Source organism: Mastigoproctus giganteus, chromosome 2 (assembly GCF_048544385.1).
Source record: "Mastigoproctus giganteus isolate SK-2022 chromosome 2, ASM4854438v1, whole genome shotgun sequence".
Classification (NCBI taxonomy): Eukaryota; Metazoa; Arthropoda; class Arachnida; order Uropygi; family Thelyphonidae; genus Mastigoproctus; species Mastigoproctus giganteus.
Genome location: NC_143576.1, coordinates 80,456,940 through 80,474,307, shown reverse-complemented (window position 1 = coordinate 80,474,307; position 17,368 = coordinate 80,456,940). Strand labels below are relative to the sequence as shown.

General features: G+C 37.2%; 1 protein-coding gene across 1 annotated transcript in view; it reads left to right on the top strand.

Moving 5' to 3' along the window:
• Positions 1–17,368, top strand: part of LOC150089359 (NBAS subunit of NRZ tethering complex-like) — a 1,057,261-nt gene that overhangs the window by 191,100 nt on the left and 848,793 nt on the right. The window contains exon 17 of the mRNA XM_090389247.1: positions 3,811–3,962. Coding sequence (XP_090245373.1) covers positions 3,811–3,962 — 152 coding nt within the window. The remainder of the gene's footprint in view (positions 1–3,810; positions 3,963–17,368) is intronic.

The window sequence follows — 17,368 nt, the reverse complement described above, 5'->3', positions numbered from 1 at the left end:
TCGTACTGTTGACTCATTGATTTTATAATGTTTTGCCACTGAGAAGACACTTTCACCATTAGAAATTTTGTCTAATAACTCAATTTTATTCGCCAATGTCATCACCTTCTTTGATAATTTCACATTCACATTTCCCTTGTTATTCATAACCATAGTTTTGTACAGGTTAGAAAGAACTTGTCCAAATAAAGTCACTTTCTTCCGTTAACACACTCGAAAAAGTCTGTTTTACACTGCAAAATGGTAGATTTATCAATTTTGTAAGCATATCAATTTATAAATTGATAAATTTATTCAATTTTAAAAGCACATAAATTAAAAACAAATGACGAAACCTTCCATGGCAAGCGCATAACACATACTGAACAAGGATTAGCGAGAAACATCCAAGCTTACGATTTTGTCACCCCTCTCCCCCCATCCACTGAGCACTGTTTTGACCGGGAAAGATAATTTTATCCACGCCCATGTTTTTTTATGGTGGAAAATGTTCATGGCGCTTTAAAATTCACATTTTTTTAGGTTTCATTTTATGTCTAATCAGCGACCGCGAATACAGATACTGCGAATAGCGGGGGTTTACTGTATATGATATAAAAATTATTTTTTGCATCCAGTTCCTTTGTAACCACATCATAATATCCTATCAAATTTGTCAGACAAGACTTTCCCTTAACAAACCCATGCTGTGTCTGAATTATTGCTGCAGTCTTGTCTAGATGATCCTGCAATGCATCTTTAACCAGTGACTCCATTATTTTACCCGGAACAGAAGTTAAACCGACTGTTCTGTAATTACTCGTGTCACCCTTCGATCCCCCTTTGTGAATTGGGGATACATTTGCACATCTCCAGTCTGTGAGGACTCCCCTGAGTCCAAGGATGCTCTCATAATTATGTCCAAGGGTTTGCTTAGTTGCTTTGCTGCCTCCTTTAATATGACTGGATAGATCCCATCCACCCCCAGGTGCCTTTGTTATGTTTAACTTCAACAACTTCTCCTCCACTTTGCTCTCAGTTATTACAAAATCATTATGCACCCTGCTACAATTTGATAACCTTCTGCCATTTTCAAACTACTGCTATCTCTCTCTTCATCAACCATCGTAGAACTCCATGATCACTTCCTATACTGTCAGCCGTATTATGTCATGTGGTTCATTAGTTTTGATGAGGTCTAGAGTATTCTTTTCCCCAGTACTTTCTCTGATATGTTGATACAAATAACAATCGTCTATTTGATTTAAAAATTTTGTCCCCCATGTGAAGTTTCCCTCCCATTTGCTCCAAACAATTAGAGCAAATTGAAATCACCCACAATAAGACATTCACTCTTACTTGCCCATTCAATTTGCATGTTAAGTTACAATAAAGAATTGAAAAATTGCTAAACTTTCTGATTCAGAATCTGAATAATTACTTTTGTTAAATAGTGATAATAATATTTTCAATCCAAATGATGTTTCTAGAAGCAGTGACCAAAAAAAAAAAAAAATAAAAAAAAAAAAAAAATAAAATAATGACAACCTGTTATTTAAAGATTGTGTTGGAAATTGGAAACCAAGCAGGGTAAATGATGTTTAACCCAAACATGTTCCCGTTACTGTTTTGAATTGTATATTTTGATTAAATCAGGTTAAATATAGTATTCCAAAGAACAAATGTAAAAATTTTTTTTTTTTGTTATTTCTTTTGCCAGTTGTTTATTTGAAGATAGTCTGAAAGGGAAAAATAGCTCTTCTTGGCATAGTTAATTGTATCCGGTAAGGCAGCTTCTGATTTACATATGGTGCCACTAAGTTTCGTTTCACATAATGAGCTAAAGGCATTTTTTTTTACTAACAAGGGACTAAATGAAAAATGCTAATATGTTGGAATACTGGTTTGAGAAATGGACAGATAGAATTACATTTTTCAAATATGTATTTATCAGGAAGAGATTACTGCAGATCCTTTGGATGTTGCATCTTTTTCTGTCAACAGAGGAGCAAACAAAAGGAATACAAGTATGAGATCTAAAGTAAAAATTGCCAATTATATGGATGAAGTTGTATATTTTGTTTCATGAAGAAATTTCGCATTGAATGAACATACTGTGGTTTCATTGGCAGAATTTCCTTCAAATGTTACAACCCTCAAAGTGTGGTCTTCGTGTATTTTTTTTTTAGCTAATTCAGAACAGGTTACATGTCATCTATTGTGCCACATTTTGTAAAGCCTACTACTGACAGCTTAATAATGCCAGATATGACTAAAGTTTGATAAAGAAAAAGACCCATGGGTAATTGCAGCCTGACATGAAGTTCTGGGCAGTGCAGCTCATGGGGTTCTGTCAGTGACACTGTTGCATGGGACTTTGTCATGACACCAGTGTTACCGTGTTCTGTGAGGTCTATATATTGCTAAATGAAGAGAGGGAGTTCAGGTGCTCCTAACATTTTTCACCAGTAGTGTACTTATGGTTCTTTTAGACACCATCGATCCTTTCATATGTTCTAAACATTCATCTAGCTTAATGTATCTGTCTAGTGGTAAAATAGGACAATAATTTCGTATATCCTGAATATTTTAAAAGGCGAGGTGATCACTTCACCAATAAAATATCACGATTTGGATTAGCGTTTTGTTTACATTAGAGACTTCAGTTATGCAAATCAGCTTAAAATCTCTAATGCCGCATAAACATTTATGTGGCTTTCTTGATTGTACAACTGGTTTTTCTCTGTAAATGAAGAGTTAAGAGCAGCAAGAAACAATCATTTCAAACCAAACATTTATTATAACAGATTAATAAAACAAACATACATCACCCTTTCTTTCCAAGAAGATTTAACAGGTTAAATATATAAGAATTATAATATTACATATGTGACATTTATGAGAATAAGACAACATAGTAGGAAGATTGCGAAACAACAGAAACTAATGTCTTCTATATGAAAACACTGAAGATAGAGACAGAAAATGAGCCACAGCCCTGTAGTTCTGGCGTGACCACATTTCATCCAAAGTCCTCATTGACATCTCCTCCACCTTCCAGTTTTGATAATGATGACAACCTGCTGCCACTTTCCCCATAATTCTGCTGCTTCAACCCTTTCTCAAGCCCTTTCCCTCAAGCTGTCTTCATTTATTTTTAAGGTAAGAATCTAAATTAAATGATTAAATTATTAATTTTACATTTTTCAACTGTGTAAGTGTTTTATCACTTTCCCCATAATTCTGCTGCTTCAACCCTTTCTCAAGCCCTTTCCCTCAAGCTGTCTTCATTTATTTTTAAGTTAAGAATCTAAATTATAGGGCTAAATCTAAATTAATCGTGCAATATAAACAACAGGCCATAGGGCCTGTTGTTTATATTGCACGATTTTGCATGCACGAGTGTTTCTAGGAACACAACTATTGTGTTATATGAGGACTGACAGTATTATGATTTTTTTTAATTTCAGAATTGTAATAGTTGTGGAAGTAAGAATGAAGGGGAAAAAGTTAAGGGGCTGTGTAAGATGAGAATCTGTGTTAATTGTGTTTAGTGGTTTAAAAAAATATTCTATTACATATTTTTCACTTTTTCTCCTTCCATCATAGAAATGCAAATATTCAATTCTTTCAAGTAAAAGCTGTTTAATAACTACTTAATAAAAGCATGAATATAATCTATTTCTTTTTTGTTGAGAATTGCACTAATTCCAGAAACTTCTACCAGTAAATAAATATATCTTAGAGGCATTTTCATACTAATTTTTAAAATTTAATTTCAGTATGTCTTTTCAAATTGCTAATATTTCATTGCATTGAATTTATTTTTAGAGCAAAATTACCAAACGGTCATGGGTTCTTCATGAGTGCTTAGAGCGGGTTCCAGAAAACTTAGAAGCAGCAGAGGAATTGCTGTTGTATGGTTTACAAGGTACAGATTTAGATGCACTTATTGCAATTGGAAAAGGAGTAGATCATGGGAGGTAAATTGGCATAATGTATAATCTAGAGTAGTTGTTTTAGTTATAAATTACTTCTATGTCAATGGTAGTTGGGCATGTGTGAAATACTTAAATTGAGTTGTCAGTTTGCTTGCTCTGTGATATGCTTCTTTCTCACAGTTTAAAAAAACAGTTCATAACAATTTAAACACAAATTATATTAATACTATATTAATTAGTACTTTCAATCAATAAAATGAAAGCAGTCATGCAAGGCTGAATAAACTGTCTGATCCAATCACTGAAGCATTAGGCCAATTTTTGCTACTGTTTAGTACATGGGAGCATGATCATCCAATCACTGAAGCGTTAGGCCAATTTTTTTCTACTGTTTAGTGTGTGGGAGCATGATCAGCTGGTCATAATTGACTCTTTTTGTAGGTACTTCATGTTTGATGTCCAAGTTTCTTGATGATATTAATATGGAAAGTTGATTGATGATATTAAGTCTGCATTAATCATGTGAAAATTTGGAATTACTCCATATGCAAAAATTTTAAAATTCAGCAAAAAATAATTTAAAATTGTTCATTTTTTTGATGCCACTTTTCAGTCTTTTCTGGAAGCAACTGTGAAAAATCTATGTTCTATTAACAACATATATTTTTAATTAATCCATGAAAATTAAAGTCCCTTTATACCTGTCAATGAGTGAATGCAAATTTAAACTGTGTATTTCAATAAATGCTTTGATTAGACGATGGCATGTCAGTAACAGAAGTGCTTGTTGCATGAAATGTGAAGCTCACACATCAGTATCATGAAGTCAGAGAGCATTAACAATTAAGAGAAATTTCACAGCCATAAAGAGAGCATGCTATCAATAATTGGACACGACTTATGTCAGTCAGTACATGTGTATAATTAAGTTTAATTTGATCACAAATGTTTTCCTAATTGTGTGATAATTAACAGACATTTCTGGAATTTTCTGCAGAGAATTCAAAGAAAGCATTTTCAGCCACAGCTGTTAGGAGTTTCAGCTGTGTGGATGGTGTAGATTAAGTGTGAATTGCTTAAATAGTGTTAGGTCTAAGTGACTCCACACAAATGATTCAGGGTTAATCATGGCATGTTACTTAAACAATACGTAGATGAACTAGATAGAGGGGATGAAAACTGGCAATTAAACTGGCAGTTAAACACTGAATAAATGCAAAGTACAGTCATCCCTACATTTGCATAGTTTTTTATTGCACAGTCAGATATTTACTACCGAAATTTTAGATTGCACGGCGAGTTTTGCTACCTGTGCAATTTTCGTTTATGAAGCTTGAAAAATAGGAATGAAGTGCAGATTTTGAAATTTTATTTATGTTTTTTACATGATTGAAAATTTCATCGAAGGAGAAACACATTTCACCATAATAATGTAAAATCCAACAGAATTCCAGCTATTGGTATTATTGCAAATGCAATAAGATCAAGTTTACTACCTGTTTATAATAGATTGTGCTAACAGAAAAGCCTAATAAACCAAAAAGTGCTAATTGTTTTATTGTTTTTTGGACGTGACCTCCAGAAATGTGCTTTAGAAAAATATCACAAAGGCATTCAAAACTGATTCTTATAACCAAACATAGCAATAAACAGTGGTGTGTTTGTCTGGTTATTTTCAAAACAACTTCCTCATTTGGGAACCCTTCATCAGTTATTCTACGTTAGCTGTTTAGACAGAATCTTTTTCTGGTTCGTGCAACGTAAAGTGTTTTAATCGGTAAGCATTGCTTTTGCTGATTTAATGTTTCTTGTCTATATAAAGTGTGTGATTAATTAGTGCCTAAAATAAAGAAAGCTACAGCAAAAAAATTTTAAATTTAGAGGAAAAATTAAAAATTGTTAAGGAGTCAGAAATTGGCAAAAAAGGTTGTGACATTGGCCAAAAAATACAGCATAAATGAATCTACCATTCGACGAATTAGGGAAAATGCTGAGAAAATTAAAACTTCAGTTATCTTTTCCACATATTTGGCTGTAAAAAGCACTACAAAATGAGAAATCCTATAATAGAGAAAACTGAAAAATTACTTTCTTTCTCGATAGTCGATCTTAATCAAAAAAGAATGCCTGTTAGTTCAGATATTATTCGCGCCAAAGCTCTGCAAATTTTTAATCGATTACAAGAAGAAGCCGGTCCATCCAATCAGACATCTTTCAGGCCAGTAAAAACTGGTTTGAAAATTTTAAAAAACATCAAAGTGTTCCCAATCTAAAATTAATGGGTGAAGCAGCTATTGCAGATACCGAAGCTGCTTCTTTGTATCCGAAAACTTTAAAGGCTGTTATTGCAACTGAGGGCTATCTAGCAAGTCAAGTGTTTAATGCTGATAAGACCTGATTATTTTGGAAGCGTATGCCAAGCCATTTCAAAAGAAGAGAAAACTGCTTCAGGTTTCAAAGCTGTAAAAGAATTCGTGCTTTTAAAGGAATATCAAAAAGCTCCTTACCAGTTCATTGGAAATTGAGCAAAAAAGCTTGGACGACAGCTAAAATATTAGAGGATTGGTTTTTAAATTGCTTTTGTGTCGAAACAAAAAGATATTGTCTGAAGAAGAACGTAGCATTCAAAATCTTGCTCATTCTTGATAATGTGCCCAGTCATCCTGCACATTTGTCTGATCTGCACCCAAATGTGAAAGTTACCTCTTCTAGTGAATACAAGTTCGTTAATTCAGCCGATGGACCAAAGTGTCCTTTAAACTTTATTACCGAAGAAGATCTTTTTTGCAATTGGTAGAATCTACCGATGGAATAGGAAGTCTTTCAATTAGAGAATATTGGTGGAATTATAACATTCTTGATGCTGTAAAAAATATTGAGTTTGTGTGGGGTGAAGTTAAGAACTCAACGATGAATGCTGTGTGGAAAAAGCTATGGGCACAAAGTTGTACTAACGAAGCCACAGTCGAAATGCCGGAGGTAGTTAAGATTGTGAGAATTGGCAAAATGATTAGCGGAGAGGGATTTGAAGAAATGGAACCAGCAGATATCACAGAAGTCCTTGAATCTCATAGAGAACAATTATCAGTGGACGATATTTTTTCGCAGTGTGAAGAAGAAGAAAACAAAAATGATAAAAACGAAGAAGATGCACACAAAAATTTGGCTGCAAAGACATTGGCTGAGTTTTTAAGACTTGCAAATCAGCTTACCCAAGAAGCTTTGGATATGAATCATAATTTGGAGAGGAGTTTAAATTTTTGCAGAACGTTATCATTAGCTTTCGTTCCTTATGAAGAAATTTATAGAGAAAAACAAGCGTGCTTCTAAGCAAACAATTTTAACTAATCATTTTGAAAAAGTGCCTGATACTGTCACAAGTTTATTACAGGAAAAGAGCAATGAAGAAGCAATGAATTTAGATTAAAAACCTTGAGGTAAGTATTGGCAAGATTAATTTTATGGGCATATTTGTAATTTTTTTTATTTTTTCTTACCGAATGAAGAAAACTTTTTTTCAATTAAATTTTTTTTGCACTTTTTTTTTTTTTTTGTTTTTGTTTTTTTTTTTTTTTTGTTTTTTGTTTTGTGTACAGCTATAGAACCCTCATTATGTCATATAAATTATGTTTTCATTGTGCAGATTTGGACTGTGCACGGTTTTTCCAGAATGTAACCCCCATGCAAATCAAGGGATGACTGTATTGTATTTTGTTGTATATTTTGTTAACAATGTCGATGCAACAGCTTCATTTATGTTTCATTATATTTATGTTACTTATGTTACAACGTATGTTACTTTTCATTTATGTTTGACTGGAGGTAAATAAATATTCAATGACTGTTCATATTTTACATGGAGCTGTATTTTATTTTCATGGAGCTAATATGTATGTATGATGTTTGAAATTATGGGAAAATTTGCATGCAAAGTTTGTTAGAAGATCACATGAGCAAAATTAGCAACTCATTGGTAATAAGTGATGAAGAACATTATTGTTATGTTTCTAAACAATTTATGTTGCAACCTTCGTCCATTTTTTTTTTTCCGGAGAAAAATAAATAAATGTTCAAAGACTGTTCATTTATGATATAACATTATAATTTTATATCTTGCGGGGTTTTAGCATTAGCAGAGGCATATGATGCAAGAAAGCAAGCTTATATAGCATCAGCCAAAAAAAAAACCTTCCCATTTCACCAATCTATTAACTCCAAATGTTTATCTACTTCTGCCGTGAATTTATTTATGTTGTCAACTTGTACAGCTACAGATGAAAGTTTGTTCCAGCAATCAACCACCTACTGGTTAAAGACAAATGTCTGCACATTTATGCTACAACTGTTTTTCCTCATTTGAATTTATGTCCCCTCAACTGACTAATCTGGGCAAGAGGAAAAATCCCATCAGCATTGAACTTGCTCAAATGGTCCTTGAGGTTGTCACAGACATTCTCTCAGATATGCCAGACAAGCTGTACTTGCTACCTGGGAGTCTAAAACGCTGATGGAACTGATATTTGGGTGACACTCAAGTCAAGTGGACCCAATTTCGGCGAAGTCCGAACAGTCTGTGACAGACAAATCCTCTGCTTGCACCTTCACGATGGTGGGACTGTTAGTAATCCTGGGTATAACCTCCATGCACAAGTACATGGTGGGTGACCACCCAGGTGTGAACCAATGTAAGCAGGGGCTGAGGTGTGGTGCCCACACCACATGGAGAAACACTGCCCGTCTATGTTACCAGGCAGTACTAGGTGGTAGATGACTCATCAACCGGTGAAATACAACCACTTTGCTTATTGGAGGCTTGAAGTGGTGGAACCCATGTTTAGCCTCTAGAGCTAAGTTCTGGTCAACCCTTCCCTATCTCTTCCATCATGCAGTATGACTGATGACTTTTGAGGTTATGATGAACGTAGTGGCGAGATCCAATATTCCTTACATTTCTTGAGTACAGCTCTAACATGGTGTTCGCAGGCTGGCTGCTATTTAGTACACTGGACCGAACCTATTGGTAACTTTCTAGGAGGCTTATGGATCAGCTAGTGTATAATCTTGCTACCCCTACTCTGCCAGATAGTGACTGGAGGGAGTCCGAGTAGTGTGTGTGTGTGCGGGGAGCATTGTCGAGGCCACGTTATGTCAAGGATCTGGGTATATTCTTACGACGTGTACGCCCTATCCAAAAATTTCATTACTTCATACAGCATGTCCCACCCACTTTTTCTTACTATTGAATACACCATGAATTGTCAAACTAATAGAGCAAGCTTATCTGCAAAAAGATCTAAACCTCCCAAGCACTTCATTTCATTTCACAAATATATTTGGTCTCAGTTCTAATCTCAACGTTGTCCATTTCCACTTGCAGTCTGCCAAACCCCATGTACTTTTTCTGACAGAATCTCAGTTATCGGTTGATTCAACTACTGCTGATCTCAGATGCCCAAATTATTCGCTGTATGATTCCTTTTGCCTTAAAGGTGTACTTGTGCATATGTCCATTCTGATATTCCCTGTCAGAGACTTGGTAATTTGGAATCTCCTCTCTTCGATCTTCTCTGGCTTAAAATCTCTCTACCTCATTGTGTCAAATTCATCTGTTGTCTCTACTGTTTTCCCAACTCCACTAATCACTTGGAGCTCTTTAACTTCCTCTCTTTGCAACTTGACTTTCTCCAGTCCAACTTTCCTAACAGTGAGGTAATTTTCCTTGGTGATTTTAATGTTCATAACTCCAGCTGGCTTCCGTTTTCTAGTCACACCGACCCAGCAGGTCGAGATGCTGAGGCTTTTTCAACTACTAATGACCTAGCACAGATTGTTCATTTACCTACAAGAATACCGGACAATCCTAATCATACAGCCAATACGCTTGATCTTTTTCTCACAAACAACCCTTCTAAGTACACGGTCGAAGTGAGAGGTCCTTTAGGCACTTCAGATCACAACTTGGTGATTGTCTCTTCTCCAATGGAACCTTTATCTGATGGCTATTCCCAACCTCGTGTTGTTTGGCATTACAAGAATGCAAAATGGGATGACCTGCGACACTTATTTTCTTCTTTTCAATGGTCGGATTACTGTTTCACAACTTCTGATGTTAACGTTTGCTCAGATCGTGTCAGTGAAATTATTCTTGCAGGAATGGAATCCTTCATCCCACACTCCACTTTAAAATCTCGTCCTTTATCTAAACCTTGGTTTTCCAATAAATGTGCTAAGGCTGTCCAAGAGAAGAATGTTGCATATTGTAATTGGCTTGTTTCTAATTCTTCAGTTTCATTTTCCACCTACACTGAAGCTCGCAACAATTGAAAAGCAGTTATTAATCAGTCCAAACTAGAGTTTGAGCAGGCTAAGAGTAGAAAACTTGCTTCTTGACTTAATGGTAGCCGAGCATTCTGGTCTCTTGCCAAAGCTATTGGCCGCAACTTTTGCCCATCTCTGCTCCCACCTCTGTCCAAACCAGATGGTTCTGTTGTCACTTCAGCCAAGGATAAAGCTGACCTGCTAGCATCCCATTTTTCTTCCAGCTCATGTATTAATGATCTTGGTAAAACACCTCCCACCATTCCAAACACGCGCCATTCAATGCCTCCTGTGGTGTTCCGTCAAAAGGATATCAGAAGGATTTTGATGAATCTTGATGCTAAGAAAGCTCCAGGTCCTGATTGTATTTCTCCACTTGTTCTCAAAACCTGTGCTCCTGAACTTACTCCTATTCTTTGCCGTCTTTTTTCACTTTCTTATTCCAAAAGTGTTCTTCCTTCTGCTTGGAAATTTGCTCATATCCAGCCAGTTCCTAAAAAGGGTGACAAATCCCTCCCATCCAATTATCGTCCCATTGCAATTACTTCTACTCTTTCTAAAGTAATGGAGAAATCAATTAACCGCCAACTCTAGAAACCTTCCGTCTGATCAACGATCGCCAGTATGGATTCCGTCAGTGTCGATCCACTGGTGATATTCTGGCTTATGTTACCCATTTATGGAATAATTCAATGGAAAGGTTCGGTGAAACACAAGTAGTTGCTCTTGACATCTCAAAGGCTTTTGATCGTATTGGCATAAAGGTCTTCTAAACAAGCATCCATCTTATGGTTTGCCAACTGTTTTTAGCAATTGGATATCCAGTTTTCTCTCTGATCGCTCACTGAGGGTGATGGTAGATGGCTCTCTGTCTTCTAACTTCTCGACTAATGCCGGTGTTCCCCAAGGTTCAGTTCTTTCCCCCACTCCTTTCCTCTTGTATATTAATGACCTTCGTCCATTGACTGGAAATCCTATCCATAGTTTTGCCGATGACAGAACATTGCATTCCACTTTCCATTTTGAGAAACCTTGTCCTGCTCAATCAGCTTCAACTTCTCGAAAATCTGCTACCAATTCGTTAAATGTCGATCTTCAGGTAATTCTCCAGTGGGGCAAAGACAACTTAGTTGATTTAAACTCTTCTAAAACTCAGACTAGTCTTATATCTCGCAAAAAGGATTCTTCTGCTCCTATGCTTATCTTTAGTGACACTCCGATTTCTAGGCAAAATGAGATATCTCTTTTGGGGATTACACTGATTTCTAATCTCTCTTGGCACAAGCACATTACAAATTTAAGAGCAGAAAATGTGATATAGTTGTACACGTTGGCACTAATGATATTAAGAATAGGAGACCGGCGGAATTACTTAACAAGTACAGGTCACTGTTGAAAAAAAAGCTGTGAATTAGGGTTAAATTTGAAAGTGTCTGCAATTCTGCCCAGACACGATAGGAGGGAGTATATGATGAGAGCCCTGTCGATCAATTCGGCCCTGGAAAGATTGTGCAAGGCTCAAGGGGTAAAATTTTTTTCAGCCTGGTCTGTACTTGTTAACAGGAGAGACTGCTTCTACAGGGATGGGATACACTTAAATAGAAAGGGTGCAAGAATGTTTGCTGATGCTTTCGAGGCAGTGTTAGGTGGGTCGGAAAACTGCTAGATTGGGGGGATACAAGGACTAATAGAATAACAGTAGCCACTGGCAGAGGTGGAAGTGATTCTTGCACTGCTTCTATTGGAATGAGCCGCAGCCTGGAAAATAAGTGCAGGATATTTCAGAGACTGCTGGGAATCATTGGGGTACAAGTAAACACATGGGTTGTGTTAGGTTTGCTAAGAAAATGAACAGGTGCATGTATACTTGCGTGTACACCAATGCTAGGAGTTCAGTAAATAAATTTGATGAATTTGAGGTATTGCTCAAAACATCAAAGGCAGATATTGTGGGGATTTCAGAGACATGGTGTAACACAGATATAAGGAATGCAGAACTGGAATTTGGGGAGTACAATGTCTACAGAAGGGATAGACAGGATAGGAAGGGAGGAGGGGTTATGCTATTAGTTAAGAAATACATAAAATCCAGGGAAGTGAAGCCAGTTGACATTGCTGGACAGTGCAGTGTCGAGTAAGTTTGGTGTGACTTAAGCATTGGGAGATCAAAATTGAGAGTAGGAGTGTGCTATAGGCCTAATGACTCTGATGAGTATAATAAGAAATTGTACAGGTTATTAGAGTGGGCCAGTAAATCAGAGAGTCTTATAATGGGGGATTTTAATTTCCCAGATATTGACTGGAATTTGTGGGCTGATCACTCACACACACTGGTAAGGCTTTTGTGGATTTATTGGATGATTGTTTTCTACATCAGTATGTTCGGGAGGCAGTTAGAGTTAGTAATACTCTTGATTTGATTATCAGTAGTGATTCTTCATGCATTAAGAATCTGCAGGTAAATGAACCACTAGGTGGCAGTGATCACAGTGTGCTGAAGTGGGATTTACTCAAAGAGGTAACTATCATTAGGGGTAAAGGGAAGGGTTATTGTTTCGTAAAGGCGACTACGATGGACTGAGACAGTATTTAAATTCTATACAGTGGGACCAACTGATGATGTTACCAACAGCAAATTCAAAATGGGAAGCATTCAAAGAACTTATCTTGGAAGGCTACTAGGCTTTACATACCAACTAAGAAATATTGTTCAAGGTTTAGGCCTCAATGGATGTCAGATGAACTAATAAGACATATGGCAGAGAAGAAAAATGTATGGGATACATACAAGTTAACACGTGACACAGAAGCCTATGATAGATACAAGTTGATCTGTAACCAAGTAACAAAGGAGGTTAGGCAGGCAAAGGCAGATTATGAGAAATCTTTGGCAAGGGATGCAAAGAAAAACAGAATAGAGTTGTTTACTTATGTAAACTCTAGAAGGAAGGGGATGAATCAGATTGGTCCACTTGATATCGATGGGTCAACTGTTGATGATCCTGCTTAGGTAGCTAACAAACTAAATGAATATTTTGCATCGACATTCACACATGAGGAGTTATTCAGCGAGGGGAATGCCAGAGGTGTATTCAACTCTGGCAGTAAGCTAGAGAATCTTGTAATAACTGAGAGTAAAGTGGAGGAGAAATTGTTGAAGATAAATACAAGAAAGGCACCTGGGGTGGATGGGATCTATCCAGTTATATTAAAGGAGGCAGCAAAGGAAGTAAGCAAACCCTTAGCCATAATTATGAGAGCTTCCTTGGACTCAGGGGAAGTACCCATGGACTGGAGATGTGCAAATGTGACCCCAATTCACAAAGGAGGATCAAAGGGCGACACAAGTAATCATAGACCTGTTAGTTTAACTTCTGTTCCCGGAAAATTAATGGAGGCACTGGTTAAAGAAGCACTGCAGAATCATCTAAACAAGACTTCAGTTATAGCTCAGACACAGCATGGTTTTGTTAAGGGGAGGTCTTGCCTGACCAATTTGATTGGATACTATGATGCAGTCACAAAAGAACTGGATGCAGGGAATAACTTTGATATTATATACTTTGATCTTAGAAAGCTTTTGATACTGTTGCACATGGAAGACTGCTGCACAAATTGGAGCAGTGTGACATTGGAGGCAAATTGCTGCTATGGATAAAGGGGTGGTTCAAGGGGGGGAGAAGCCAGAGAGTGGTAATCAATGGACACTGCTCATTGTGGACTAATGTTATTAGTGGAGTCCCCCAGGGTTCAGTGTTGGGTCCATTATTGTTTTCTCTATTTATAAATGATATTGATGATGGTATATCAAGCTTAATGTCCAATTTGCAGACGATACAAAGGTTGGCAGGGTTGTTAAGGACACTACTGATGCCATGCTACTGCAACAGGATCTGGAAAAGTTGAGCAGATGGGCTGAGAGGTGGCAAATGAAGTTTAACATTGACAAATGTAAAGTACTACATGTGGGAAACAGGAACGCCAGAGCAACTTATCAACTCTGTGGTACTACACTGACAGTGGTAGAGAATGAAAGGGACCTGGGGGTGGTTGTGCAGGCAGATATGAAGTGCAGATGGGCTGCAAGAGTACCTCATGGTGTATTGTCGATGATATATAGGAATTTTTCTAGCAGGGATAAAGAGGTAATTATTCCCTTGTATAAGGCAATGGTCAGGCCACACCTTGAGTACTGTATACAGGTCTGGAGGCCTCATTCCAAGAAGGATGTAGAGATGCTGGAACAAGTACAGAGAAGGGCAACAAGATTGGTGAATGGAACAAAGGGGTGCTCTTATGAAGAAAGGCTTAAGTTTTGCAAATTACAGTGTCTGGAAACTAGGCACCAGTGAGGTGATCTGATAGAGGTGTATAAAGCCTTGAATGGTTTGAGCATGCTCAATGCTGATGAGATTCTTCCTTTTGCTCAGAATAATCACCTGAGAGGGCATAAATTCAATATGAGGAAAGACATATGTAGGATAGACGTGAGGAAATTTGCCTTTAGCCAGCGGGTGGTTGGTTGGTGGAACAGACTTGCATCCCTTGTCGTGGAAGTTGATAGCCTAAATAAGTTTAAGGCTCAGCTGGACAGGTATTTCGAACGAACAGAGGGGTGAAGTTGAAGTGATTATTTTTTATTTATTTATTTATTTTTTATTTTTGGCTGATGCTGCATAAGCTTGCTTTCTTGCATCAAATGCCTCTACTAATGCTAATGCGAATGCTAAATATTGCTTCCTGTGCATCTAAAAAACTTGTTTTTCTCTTTCGCTCTCGGTGATACTTTTCTTTCAAACAGCTGCTCACTCTGTATAAATCGCAAATCTGCCCTGCCATTGAATATTGTTCCCACATCTTGGGTGGTGCCCCAAAACCTCTCTGAGGTTTCTTGATTCCATTCAGAAGAGGGCAGTTAGGTTAATTAATGATTCATCTCTAACAGAGTCTCTCCACTCGCTTTCTCATAGACGTACTGTTTCTGCTGCATGCCTCTTCTACAGATACTTCCATGGGCACTGTTCTTTTGAATTAGCTTCTATAATTCCCGCTCTCTCTTTCAAAACAGTCCGAACACGTTCTGCCACCAGCCAACATCCATTTACTGTCCAACTTCAAACCCACAGAACCAACTTTTCATCTTCCTCATTTATTCATTCAACTGCCATTTTCTGGAACAACCTTCCTTCATACGTATTTCCTGAAAATTACAATCTACAGAAGTTCAAGTCCAATGTCAACAAATATCTTCTTTCGTCTTCTCAACCTCCAACCCAAGCACGGTACTAAGTACTATAGGTTCTAATACCTCTCGTGTTTGGGGTTCACATAAATAAATAAAAAAAAAAAAAAAAAAAGCATTCAAGGACTTATAGTCCTGAATCATATCACCTCGCAGTGGCCTAGTCTCCAGAACCTTCAATTTGCAGCACTTAACCAGTAAAATCAGATTGTCTTATTATGGGGTATTTTATATTCCCAGATATTGACTGGAAATTCTGGGTTGGTCACTCGTGCACTAGCAAGACGTTTTTTGATTTATTTCACGATTGTTTTCTACAGCAGCAAATTTAAGAGGCAACCAGAGGGAGTAATACTCTTGATCTGATTACCAGTAGTAATTCTTCGCTACTAGTAATCAGAAATTCTTCACTACTTGTAATCGGAGATTCTTCACTTCTGGTCCACAATCTGATTTTACTGGTCTACTCTACATTAGTGTTCAAAGGTACTGCATCAACTAGGAATTTCACATTTCTAACCCTTTTTAGCAATGGTATGTTACAGTAATTACTAGCATCACAAATAGAAATATAAACAAAAGATATTTATTAATAGTTAAGGCAAGGCTAAGTAATATTTGACAGGTGCTCTCAAAATATTCCAAAAGGAGCATTTCCAACCTTTATACAACAGTTTTGCTGAAATGCCATACAATTATGGCTGAAATGTCCTCAGTTTGCTTCAATTTATCATTTTAAATGGAAAACAAAATGAAAATTTCACCAGGTGCAAACTAATATTTAGTTGAACTGCCTCTGGCCCTGATGACAGCAGCACACCATCGAGGCATTGACAAGATCAATTTCTCAAGATAATGAACTGATAGTTCATGGTTCCAAACATGAATTATGGCTTCCTGAAGTTCACGAAAGGTCTTTGGTTTCTTTCTGGCAACTGCAGATTCCACATGATGCCAACAGTTCTTTATAGGATTCAGGTCCGGCTGGCTGTTTCCTGGCCAGCTAACAGTTGTAATGGACCGTTCTTCCAACCATTTTTTCACCTGTAAGAAATGTAAACACATTACCGTCCAAACTCTAATGCAGAAATGAAGCTAAAGTAACTACAGAAGTGCCTACTTACACTTTTTGTCTGATGACAAGGAACAGAGTCGTCCTGAAAGATGCAGTTACTTGGTAGGTTGAAATGATCGGTAATGGTTGGCAGCAATTTCCCTTCCAATGTAGCCAGGTATCCATTGGCATTTATGGAACCTTTTATAAACTGCAGGTGACCTACTCCACGATATGAAATGAACCCCCATATCATTTGGCTGGTAGGGAATTTCACTGTAGACACCATAGAGTCTGGATGGTATTCTTCACCACGCCTCTGGCGAATTGTTTGTCTCCCCCAGAGTCATGCAGGTTGAGTTTCTTTTCATCTGAGAAAATTACTGACTTCTGCTGCTCGGGGGTCCATTTGACATGCTACTTACACCAAGTTAATTGGGCCTTTTTCATTTTTTGTGTGAGAAGGGGCTTCTTCTTAGGATAACGGGCTACAAGTCCATTTTTGAAGAGGAGTCTTCTGACTGTTACTGACTTGCTACCACTCCTGTATGTTCTTCCCATTCTCTTTTCAGCTCAGATGAAGAAGCTTTATGGTTTTTAAGGCATAAGCCCTTCAATATGCAGTGCTGTTTGGCGTAGAGACTCGTTTGCATCCGGTTCCTTTTTTCCTATCAGCAGAACCAGTCCAGTATTCTTAAGTTTTGAAAGAAATCTACTTACTGTTGACTGAGTACAAGACACTCTATAAGCAATATTACGAGAAGAACATCCTTCCTCACATAAAGCAACAAAGCACTCTTCCTAATGGCATCAACTGATCATCTTGACACAAGC